This window comes from Lagopus muta, chromosome 27, assembly GCF_023343835.1.
Source record: "Lagopus muta isolate bLagMut1 chromosome 27, bLagMut1 primary, whole genome shotgun sequence".
Lineage (NCBI taxonomy): Eukaryota > Metazoa > Chordata > Aves > Galliformes > Phasianidae > Lagopus > Lagopus muta.
In genome coordinates, this window is record NC_064459.1 from 3,668,480 (window position 1) to 3,680,115 (window position 11,636).

General features: G+C 52.0%; 1 protein-coding gene across 2 annotated transcripts; it reads right to left on the reverse strand.

The window, feature by feature from the left end:
- Positions 1-1,027: 1,027 nt before the first annotated feature.
- Positions 1,028-9,258, reverse strand: CHMP7 (charged multivesicular body protein 7). Of its 2 annotated transcripts, XR_007373418.1 has the most exons (11): positions 8,882-9,258; positions 7,180-7,354; positions 6,068-6,253; positions 5,300-5,433; positions 4,829-4,877; positions 4,400-4,519; positions 4,026-4,124; positions 3,201-3,261; positions 2,838-3,011; positions 1,948-2,697; positions 1,028-1,551 (listed from the first exon to the last, which is right to left on the reverse strand). XR_007373418.1 is itself a non-coding variant. In XM_048928216.1 (10 exons), the coding sequence occupies exons 1-10, from the start codon at positions 9,169-9,171 to the stop codon at positions 2,633-2,635; spliced, it is 1,353 nt and encodes a 450-aa protein (XP_048784173.1). In that variant the 5' UTR covers positions 9,172-9,258; the 3' UTR covers positions 1,028-2,632. The 2 variants fall into 2 exon arrangements, 1 of the variants encoding a protein (XP_048784173.1); XM_048928216.1 differs by having other exon boundaries at positions 1,028-2,697.
- Positions 9,259-11,636: the final 2,378 nt, after the last annotated feature.

Here is an 11,636-nt window from a genome sequence, read left to right on the forward strand (position 1 = left end):
ACCCGAGGTTGGCACTGAGCGCTCACCCCGTGCTCAGGTCCCACGGCCTGAAGGCGTCCCAGGAAACCCATGGTCTGAGGAAGCCCCCCCTCTTAGGAGCTTAGAAACACCTGGACCTGATCCTTGCACTGAAAGATGTTCAGAGCTGGGTCAGCAAGGGGAAGCAGTGGTGGGGCCCAGAACATCACCTGCGCTGCCACACACCTCGCAGAGGAAGGGCTGACAGCTCTTCTGCTGTAGGAAAGCAAAGCACAGATTTCAGTCTCCTGCTGCTGCATTGCACTGCACAGCTGCTACGTTTCCTCACTTCAGAGCTGCCATTTTTTCTGGGAACCAAGCGAGGTATTGCTGGATGCAGCACTCGAGTGTGATAAGATTGCAGTTCAGTGGCAATCCAGCTCTTGTTTCTTGTATTTCATTTTCTCACCCAGCGTCTCCACCACATTCCCCTCTTTGCATCAAAGGAAGAAAACAACAAGCCACTTAAATGAAGCAGCAGCTGCTTGGGCATTTACTCTTCCCCAGCTCTGTCTCTGATGCCTTACAGGAGACTTTGCTCCTCCAGCAGTCATTCTATGCTCTGTTCCCCACTAAGTTCCTACAGGAGGAGCACAAGCACTACTCGTGTCGTTTAGAAACTTCCAGAGATGCTACAGACAGCACAGAGCGAGCACAGGAGGAAGAGGCTCCTTTCTTCCTTCACCCCCCTGCAAAAATACTCTCTAGAGATCAGCAGCTCGCTCAGCTCTGACCTCTGGCTGCAGGAAACACGCTTGACTTGGTGAATTCAAAGCTTGGTTCACTGAGCAGGAAGGAGGGCTGGTTTGGGCAGTGCTGATATGGCCGGTGTTCCATTCAGTCATTGTCTTGAGGCAAAAACAAAATCCACCGACTTGCTGCTTGTCAGACAATAGGAACTGCTTTGAGACATCGGGTGGGAGGCAGCGTCTCACCCAGGAACCTCTGCAGTCACAGGACAGTCCTGGCAACGAGCTGCAAAGCGAAACAGAAGCACAAGGGACTCTGGTTCTTCCTCTCCCCTTTATTACATGTAGGCAGAAAACAGTGGGTTTTTTTCCTCCCCTTGGCTTACAAAAGAAAGGAATACAGAGAATGCTTTCAGGTGCAGCCTGGGCGCACTGCTGGCTGACTGCAGGGCCTGCACCGCTCAGCAGGAGCGACAAGGACACCAAAGCAGCACCTGATGCTGCCCAGGATTTCTCTCCCAGCACTCTGGGGCTGAAGCTGCTTTGGCAGCAGCACAGCAACTGCAGGCCCAGGGCGCTGCTCAGCCGAGCACACAGCTCGAGCTCTGCAACTCAGGGCCAGGAGAGAGCTGAGAAACAGACACTGATGATAGCGAATACATTCCGAGTCAGGGAGAGGTGCAGAGAGGACTGCAGCTCAACAGAGCTCCGGGCTGCCCTGCCATACACAGGGCATGCAGGAAGCCCACGCTCCTTCTCTTCTCCTCCTGAAGGAATTCATTTATTGGGGTGCAGTACCAGGCTTTCTGCTTTTCCAAGTGCATACATAGCATAAAAAAGTGACCTGCAAAAAATAAAAATAAAATAAAATAAAGCAATGATTTCACTTCCCAGCCTCCAAAACCATCTTCACATACTGTGCTTGGTTTTGTTTGTTTGGGGATTTTTTTTTTGCAATAGAAACACAGGGTTTTATTTTGGGGCTTTCTGGTAACCCATCATCTTGTGGAATTGCAACACCAAGACCACAAGCCGTTGAAACTGTTACACCAAACTCCAAACGAGAAAACGATGCAGCTTCTCCCCTCCCACCCCAAATCATTCCACAGGAGAGCTGGAAGCAGGTCGCCCTGCTGCCGCCTTGCCACCAAGGAAGATGCAAAGGCAGCAGGCAGCACAGATTTCAAGTAAGAGAAAGCAGGAAGCCGCATCGCAGCGACTGCAAGGCTTTGTCACTGACCTCAGCACCAGCAACTCCCTCAACTTCACATATTTTGCAGGTCTCCCTTTTAAGGCCTTAGTGTCATTACAGAAAGAGGAATTTTTTTGTCTTGTGCTTGCAATTGCTGCCCTCTAGCACGGCAGCAACACCTCCTACAATTGTTACAGTGTCTAGTTGTCCACAACCGTGCAGCACACAGAGGGGAGGGATGGAACTACGGACAGGTGGTGAAGCTGAAGCTCGTTGCAGGTAACTTATGTCAAGGGCAGTACCTACGTGCCAAGTGTTCTAAACAACCACACAGCCAAACGTTGAGCAACTGCAATGCTGCTGCAACTCAGGTTCTCAACGTGAGCCACAGCAAAGAGAAAGAAAACCAAAAGAAATCAACAACAAGCACTGTTATGGACAGAGAGAGTTTATCTCCACTGGGCAGAGGAGTGAACTGCGTTCCTGGATGTCACAGGTGACTGGAGATGACAGCAAGTCAAATTCAGACCAGTGCAGATGTTGGCACAGAGATGACAAACACCAGCTGGGGCCAGTTCCAGAGTGGATTGTCACGGCAGGAGATCCTGTTGCTTAGCAAAGTGATTTCATGAAGAAGAGGGGACCAGGACCCCCCCGTCCCAAAGTTTTAGTCAATAATTAAAGAGCCTGAAGACAACTTGTCAAACTGCAGCAACAGGATGCGGTTGGGTCTTTAGAGCTCCAGTCCCAGAGCTGTTTGGGGTTCAGAGGAAGCCGATGGAGCATCTTGTGCCAGATCTATAAAGGAAATTGCAACACAACGCCATCAGTTTCCACCAGGACAAAGGATCGGATAATAAAACACAACAGCAACGAAAATCCTAACCCTGCAACTGATCCTAGCCATGGTAATTAGCACAGCCTGCTGACACCCATACCTTCGTCACAAACAGAGAGCTTTTCCAACTCAGCTTCAAGCTCAGCATCCAAAATGGCTCCTACAAATCCAGAATCCGGCTCCTTTGGGGGCACGGGGTGAAGGTGGACAGGCTCCTTAGCAGAGTCCTGGAGGAGGCTGTCCAGCTCCTTCTCCAGATCCTCCGAGTCCATCTCTGCCAATGAAAGAAAACATTTAGCTTCTAATGAAGTATCACCTTCACAGATGGATTGAAGTTTAATGGAGTTGTTATTTCTCCCCACCACCACTTCATTGTGAGTAATAGGGAACTCCTGGTGAGCCACAGCTCCCTCTAACAGCAGTGGCAAAGACACAAGCAGAAGCTGAGAGCCCCAGAACTTACCCAAACCATTGACCCCTGCTCCAGCCAGAGTCTGGGCTACTTCATCTTGAGTATCACAAAGCTAGGGAGTAAAAAAGAAAAAGACAGTTTGTATGAAATTGAAGTCACTCTTGCCTTACTGTAATCCAGCTATGCCAAAAGTAGAAACAGCACTAATAAATGAACCAGCAGTGGACCTCTTTTGCACTAGCTGCTGCTTCCACAAGTCCAACATGCCTGACTGTTCAGCAGTAACAACAGTAATGTGGGAGACGATTGAGTAAGTGCTGCAAGGGGAAATAAACCTGAAAAGGGAAGACATCCCTCCAGCTGTTGCTATTTCACATAAGCAACAAGCTTCCATCGAGGCTCGTGCTAACAAAGGAAGGGGCAGATGAAAGCAGTTCAGCTAGGAGATTTTAACAGCCTTCCAGCTCAGCAGCTGAAGTCACTACACTTAAGCACGTGGAGCTGAAGAAACAATCCTCCTCTGTTTTCTCCATCAGCTCATGCTGATTGCTCCCTTTGCTGCCATTAATTCAGAATACACTCTTAGCATTTCCAGGAGAGAAACATTTTCTGAGAGCTGCATGCTTGCACAACGCTGCTAACTGAAGAGCCAACGTGAGGTTTGCTGTGGCCAGCAACAAATGCAATTACATAAAACCAGACACAGACAGTTATTGGAATACCTCTGCTTGCTGGTCTGAGAAGACCAGGAATAACTCCATTCATTCTGATGACACACAAGGCAGAAACCAAGCAACAGCAGATGCTTCAAATCTGCTGGGCAAATGTGCTTATTGTGCATTAAGTGCTTAGTTATACATGCTCCTATTTCAGTACCTCCTGTATCTGATCTACCAGGTTCTCTGCCTTCTCCACAGTAACATCCTTCATAGAGAGTTTCAAAGCACCCACACCAGCCTGATAGGCATTAAACACCTGGAAGAAAAAGAAACAGAAGCACAACGTTAACTACAAGCAAACACTGTCAGCACCTCTCAAGGCTCACTGCTCAAGCAGGGCGCTCATGGAGAAGTGAGCACACAAAATAAGAGCCAGAAGCATTTCTCTCAGAGCAATGCTCTGATATCAGAGCTGCTGCTTCCTCGAGCAGAGCATAAAGCCTCACCAGCTGGCTTGCAGGTAGAGGAACAGGTAAAGCAACACAAAAGGAAAGAGTGGGGCTAGGCTGAGAAGTCAGGAAGAACAGCTACCATCTGGTCGGTCTGGGAAGCGTAGATCCGATCCAAGATCCCCTGCACTGCATCCAGCTTGGAATGAAGCTCCTCAATGCGCCTTTCTGTCCTTCGTTTGGACTTCAGACATCTCAGAGCCTGCAGACATGGGACAACAAACAGACCTGGCTCACCGACCAGGCAGAGCTCAAAGGGAACAGAATCCCCCCTGCACAACAAGGCACACAAAGCTGCTGGTTTTAGGAGCTACATGTTCCCATTCTCTTCACCACGTCAGCAGGTCTGACAAAGCCATGCCTTCACCTTAAGGAGACCTCTGACAACAGAGACACTCTTCACACTCCTGAGATAAACCTTACCACACCAAACCTGGTCATTAGCTGTAGTAACCAACCAGCCCCAAGGCATTTAACCTGTCCTACTCCTCCTAAACAGACCATCACTTACCAGTTGCTTTTTCCCAGCTCTACAAGCATTCCGGGCATCTTCTTTACATCTGTACAGATGCAATAAGAAAAAAAAAGAGAGATTAGTCCTTTGCAAGCAGCAGTAGTTTGTGTTTCTTTCTTAGAAACAAACTTTAGAATTGCAGCCACCTTCACCACCTTGCTCTGACACACAGCAAGCGACCAAGTACCCAGGAATTTCAGATTCAGCAGCCCTCAAGCCATCCTGCTTTTCACAAGTAACCCTCGGAAGTATTTCAGATCATTGCAAAGCTTCTGACATCCACTCACTGCATACAGTTTTCATAGGGGCAAGAAACAAGACCAGAAAGCCTGCCTTACAGCATTGCTGAAGATATTATGTGTACTTTCCTGGGATAGAACAAGAAGGCAGCTTTGCTCTTAACTACCTAACAGGGGTACAGAGTTCTGCATCACACGAAGTTCTTCCCACCACCCATCCCCAAATTACTTCTCTGCTTCCTGGGAAAGGGACTCCACCTTCTGTGACAGCAGCTGCTCGCTCTGCATCAGCTGATAGACTCCGATGTCCACGTCATTCATTGGAGAGACTTTGGCATGAAGTCCTCTGGCAAACTTCACTATCTAAAGGAAAAGCAGCAGCACACACTGGATTCACTCATCTCCACCATTTGTGGCTGCACTGGAAATATTTTCATTCTAACAGAAAGATGCTTTTACACCCGTGGTTTTCTTTGAGTCTTGTAACAGAGTTGAGGAGCCATGCCAGTATAATTTGGTATTAAATCAGATGGAATCCTGCCTTAATGAGCACCCTGATCACTAAAGCTGTCCCAGTACTTCGAACAGCGTGGGGCAGCATCAGGCTTCTAGGTTCTTCAGCACAGAGCCACAGCACCCAGCACTGCCAGCACACAGGGAGAGCAGAGCCTGCTCAGTGCTGCTGACAGACAGGGGGGCCTGGGCATGAGGAGAGAAACCCCCATCCCAGCAGCATGAACCCATTTCAGTTTGGGCAGCTGGAAGAGCTGCCAGCTGCAATATCTGCCAGTCTGTAAGCTACGTGGCTGATGCTCCAGATGTTGGATGGCAGCACACAAAACTGAATCTCATCTGTTATCAGGCTGTGGTGTTGGAACGCATAGAATCGCTTTCCTCAAGTACAGAACGCACACCTTTGGCCAACAAAGTCCCTTCCAGCCAGATGAAACGTAAGACAGGGTTACACCTCCCCAAAGCAGTCACCTTGACCCTGTACCTTCTCTCCATTCTGTTCCAGGATTGTGACTTTCTTTTCCTTTTGCAGCTGGAGCAGCAGCAAGTAGAACGTTCTTTCATCTGGACAAACACCAGCGCAGAGGGAACGCAGCTCAGAGAGGGCAACGACGGGGTGAGATGAAAGCACAGAGTTCTGGTACAGGCGATAAACCTCCTCTGCTTTCTCCTGGAAGGACACAGGACAGCGGTCAGTTTCCTCTCAGCTATTTTTCAGCTCACGATGCCAAGCTGCACCTACTTCCTCTCACACACCAAAGGTAAAAAGCCAGGCCCAGCTTGGGTCAGGCTGACCTGCAGAACGAGGCAGAAACAACACCTGAAAACAACTATAATGCTGCTCCAATCCAAGCAGCAAGGTGGGCGCTTCTACATTTCTCCTCCCCAGGAGTTTAAACCCCACATGAACTTTTCTTCAATCCACACAATGAGCTGAACTCACTGAGTCATTTTCCTGCGTAAACAAGGGAAAAGCTTTCCCCATTCAAAGAGAGGAACTACAGAAACAACTCCTCCCATCGACTCCTGAGCTCTGCATCGAGGCACGTGATGTTCCAGACACCTTTTGAAGTTTCCTCTTCCACATTGAAAGGAGTGTGCAATGCCCACCGCTGAGGAAAGGCACGGTGTGCTATCAGATCAACTACAAATAAAGGCACACACCCACAGAGCTCTTGCATTTCTTCTAGCCCCAGTCATCCAGAGGCCATCTGCACACAGCAGCACTAAATCTGGTGCTCGTTTTAACAGCCACCAACAGAAAGGATCCCAGGATCCTGACTGCCAGCACAGCACTCTTCAATTCAGACTGTACATTCCTCTTGTATACCACACTCTCATCAACTCAAACCCAAGATGTACAGAGGTCTCACAGCAGACTTCTTGTCTTCCTGGGCAAGGCAGCAAGCCTGCCCTCTCATTTCTTAGATGTTAGCAAGAAGTCAACACATCAGCTTAGAGGAACATCCGTAGATCTGTTTCTGTACTCCTCAGGTGTAGGAAAGCCTGAAGGCAGTCCTTTCTCAACCCCAAACCTTCCTTGCTAGCACCTAAAACCGCTCTTGTATTTTTCTGAAGGCTCTCGGCAGCGCTTACCTGAAGTAGCTCCACATAAATCAGAACTTCCTCCTCCTCAGGTACTTTGCTGTCACCCAGCACACTTGAGAGCGTCCACTTCAGAGGCTTCAGGATGAAGACTCCCACACCCCAAGAGATCCAACTGCTGTCCACACTGGCCATGAAGTCCGACTCCCTCTGCATCTTGCCACGTCTAGAGAAAAGCCATGCAAGCAGAAACGAATACAGTCAGCTCTTCCACCAGCAGCACAGAAAACAAAACAAAACAACTTCTTCCAGGCTCACAGTTTCTGTGCTTTGTTACTTGAAACCAGTGAGGCACTGAACGAAGAAACTGATGAGGAAGTTCAGCTGCAAATTTCATGTCTGCTTCATTTGTGCATTAAATTGCAACAACAAAAAAAGGAAGGAACTCTCTGTATCTGAGAAATGTTATGTTGCACATGGATTCTGCTAAGCACTGCTGTCCTTGAATCATTTCAGGCTATCAGACTCAGGCTAGTTTCACAAGACAAAACACTTCATTGCAAGCACAATGCATGCAGAACATCCCCACGTGCCCACACAACCCCACACACCATCAGAGCCTCTCATCACAGCAACCATCTGACAGAATGTAACCCCACTTAACACCCAGCTCCTTCCTGCACCTATGGGTTCTCCCAGCGCAGCGCTTCCCTTGGTACTGCCCTCCCACAGCTCCTGCTAGCCCCAGTGCACTTCCTTTGGGAAACCCCAAGCTCCTGACTGTACTGCTTTACTTCGTACAGAGCTCCCTCCTACGCAGCCCCACATTGACCTTTCTGTGCTCTCCCCTACTTTGCATGGTGCAAAACCTCTTCATACTCTTACATAACCCCTGTGCTTGATCAGCACTCGAGGGCACAGCCACCCCCCCCTCCAGGGGCAGCACCCTTAGGTCCCCCTGCACCCACTGCTTCTCCAGCACCTCAATGCACTCCCCCTGCCATGGATACAGCTGACATTCTCTCAAGCCCCTCTCGGTGCCTGGCACAACACAGCTCTCCTTGCCTGCACACACAAAGCTCCCCATATCACAGCCCACCTACACAACAGGGGCCCCCCATACAGCCCTGCTGTGGGGTGGGCCCCCAATTCCAGACACAGCCCCCTCCTACCCTCCAGAAGCAGCCCCTTAGCCATGCCCTGCATTTCACCCCAAGCCCCTCTCTGTCTGTGTACCCCACTTAGGGCTCCTGGCTGCACCTGTCCATAGAATCACAGAACGGGCTGGGTTGCAAAGGAGCACGATGCTCATCCAGTTCCAACCCACTGCTATATGCAGGGCCGCCAACCAGCTGCCCAGGCTGCCCAGAGCCACATCTAGCCTGGCCGTGAATGCCTCCAGGGATGGGGCATCCACAGCCTCTTTGGGCAACCTGCTCCATGCCTCAAGCCCCCATCGCACAGAGCTCCCCAGCTGCATCCCCTCCCTTACACAGACCCCCGCCACTCTCCCCAGCTCAATAATCGGACACAGGGAGGTAATTCCAGGCACAGGATCTCCCCAGTGACTGCTTCACTCCTGAGTTCTCACCCCCATCCCCAGCTCCATCGCCTCGCAGCCCCTCAGCCCATCACACCGCACCCCCAGCCCCACAGCCCCGCACTCCCATCGATCCCATCGTGCCCCCCCCCACCTCGATCCAGGCTGCTGTCCACCGCCCGGCCCTCAGGCCCAGCCCGCAGCCCCCGCTACCTGAGCAGCTCCCGCAGCACGGTGCCGAGGCCCAGCGGCACGCTGCCCCGCCGCTCGAAGCCGTTCTGCAGCTCTCGCAGACAGGTACGAACGGCACCGCGGCGGCGGCCCCGGCCCAGCACCAGCCCGACCCAGAAGGCCATCTTGCTGTCCCACTCGGTGCTGTTCACTTCACGGCTCTGCTTAAAAGCCGAGAACAGAAAAGCCATACGCTCGTCGTCCGTCTCCCACTCGGGCGGCAGGTCCCCCGCCGGGGCCGGCCCAGGGGGCGCCCTCCCCGGGCTGCACATCTACGCGAGCCCCCGGCTTCGCCGCGGCCTCCGCCCGGCCGGGACCCGCCTGGCTGCCAGGGACGCGCAAAGCGCATGCGCGCTGCTCCCCCCACCGCTGTCCTTTGTGTGGGCCGCTCCGCGCCGCCTCCCCCCCCACCGCCCGTCGTGGTACGGCCCTACGCATGCGCTGTAAGCGCGGCCGCCATTTTGGGCAGTGGGGCGGTGGAGGGGAGTATGAATCGGAGCGCTTCGTTCTCCTCCACGTGGCTGCATGGAACTTCGGGGGTGTGGGGCTCGCAGCGTGCTCTGGGCTGCCGGTCACAGCTCTGAGGGGCTGCTCTGAGCGAGCAGCGTGTGGGGGGCACGGCAGTGCCTTGCAGCAGGGCTGGCGGTGTGAGAGCACCGTGCTGCGCACGTGGAAACCCCGAAAACCTCAGGGTTGGGTCAGCGATCCCCTCCAGCCGCCGAAAAACACCGCATAAATGCCGTGTAAACAGCGCACGGTGTGTGCTGAGCGTGGCCCCCAGCGCTGGCAGTTCTCGCTGTTTTTTGCATAGCAGATCATCTCACATTCTCCAAAAATACTTTCCGTGGCCCTCTCGGTGACGATGCTTTAAGATCGACCCTCCTTATGGTTCTGAGTCTGGGTGGGTCGTGTAGGGCCCAGGGATCCCAATAAATAGCGATAGGACGAGGAGAAATGACCTGTAGGGGGGGAAGGAGAGGCTGACATTGGATATTTAGGGAATAAATCTCGTAAAGAGGGTTAATGCTTCAGCACGGGCGGCCCGGGCGGGTGGCGCTGCCTCTGGGGCTGTGGTGGAACCGCGGGATGTGGCACACGGTCAGTGAGGATGGGTTGGGGTTGGATTTGGGGTCTGGAGGTCTTTTCTATGCACGGTGACTGTGAATACCAGCATGCCATCACTGCCAGGGGTTTCTTCCTGTGGAGAGTTTTCAGACTGAGAAAAAAAGGGGAGGCAAAGGCTGTTCCTCAAGCAGAGCTGCCAAGGTTTTGCTATTTCTATATCTCTGCACCCGCCATATGTGCTGTTTCTTGCCCTGCAGAGAGAAGGACAGCTCTGCATTTCAGCAGAAGGCTCCAGGAGCCGTCCTGCTGCTGCACAGCTCCTTGGAACTGCACTCTTTGCACTGAATCCCTGCATCTTGCGTGCAGTTCTCCTTTAAGGTTTATGGCTGTGGGTAAGCACGAAGGCTCATCCTCAGTTGCCATATCTCAGCGTGTGGAGTTTGGAAAACTGTGTTTTGCTTTATGGCTTGCTTGTGCCCTACCCGACCCATGGCCATGGTGAATGAAAACCATTGCTGACCCTTTCGCAGGGCTCGGTGTGGCCTCTTTGGCTCTCTTGGATGCTGCAGGGTCCCGGAGCAGCCTTTAAACATGCTCTGATCTGTGCTTTAAATTAGCAGATGACTCAGCAGAGCCAAGAGACTATTTTTATCTCCTTTCAGCCAAGCTGAGATTTCAAATTAGTCATTTTGGTGTTGCCCTCAAAATTACACTGCCTTGTAACTGTGAAGCCATTGATACAGGAACCAAAGCTGTTCTGCACAAGGGAGGGTGCAAAGCAAAGCAAACACCGCGGGCAGGAAGCTGAACCACGAGGTCTGACCACGAGGCCTCATCACAGGAACCGCACAGGGCTGTGTTTAAACACCTGGGAAAATCAGCCTTGAACCTTTGGCTGCTGGAGGGAGGCATCACGTGTTCACCCGTGAAAGGAGCCAAGTGATGATCCTCGTCCTGCACAAGAAATCCCCTCCTGACCTGTGGGAAAACAATACAAAGTGGACATGGGGTGATATTTGACAGGAGAACGTATCTGGGTGTGCTTTTTTGGAGGAAAGGTTCAAGACGTCGGTGGCTAATTTGTTTTGCATTGGCACAGCAGCAGCTTGGTCCCTTTGCAGGGTCTCAGGTTTATGGGGTGAGCCTGGGGGGGGGGCAGCAGGGGGCTGCAGGCTGCTCTGGGGCACTGTGTGGGCTTTGTAACCCCCTGGGAAGGAACTCGATGAGGTTTTATGCAGTGCTGATCATTTCAAACCCAGAGCCGGAGCTCTGCAGTGGTGTCGAAGCATACAGATGCTCAGCTGGGATAAGGAACCTGCAGCAGTGCAGCCCTCATCCCACTGGGGCTCTCCCTCATTCCAAGGCCCCTTTTAAGTCTGTTTTCAAGGGCACAGAAAAGGGGAGGGATGGGAAGAGCAGGAAAAGGGGTTGGTCTGAGTTCAGCAGTCCAAGCATCCCGCTGTGCAGAAGGGAATGGGGAACCCAGGGCTCTGCGGCTTGCCCAGGGGGAAACCAAGGTCTGTTCTCATGGAGTTCACAGCCAGGCTGCCCATGAGTCCCTCATTCCACTTATAAAGAGGAACCTGGTATTTATGAGACAAATCTGTTTTTATCCAGAGGGGGAAGTTCAGAATTATCAGATGGATTCCCAAGGCATCCTGTGGTTCTGTGA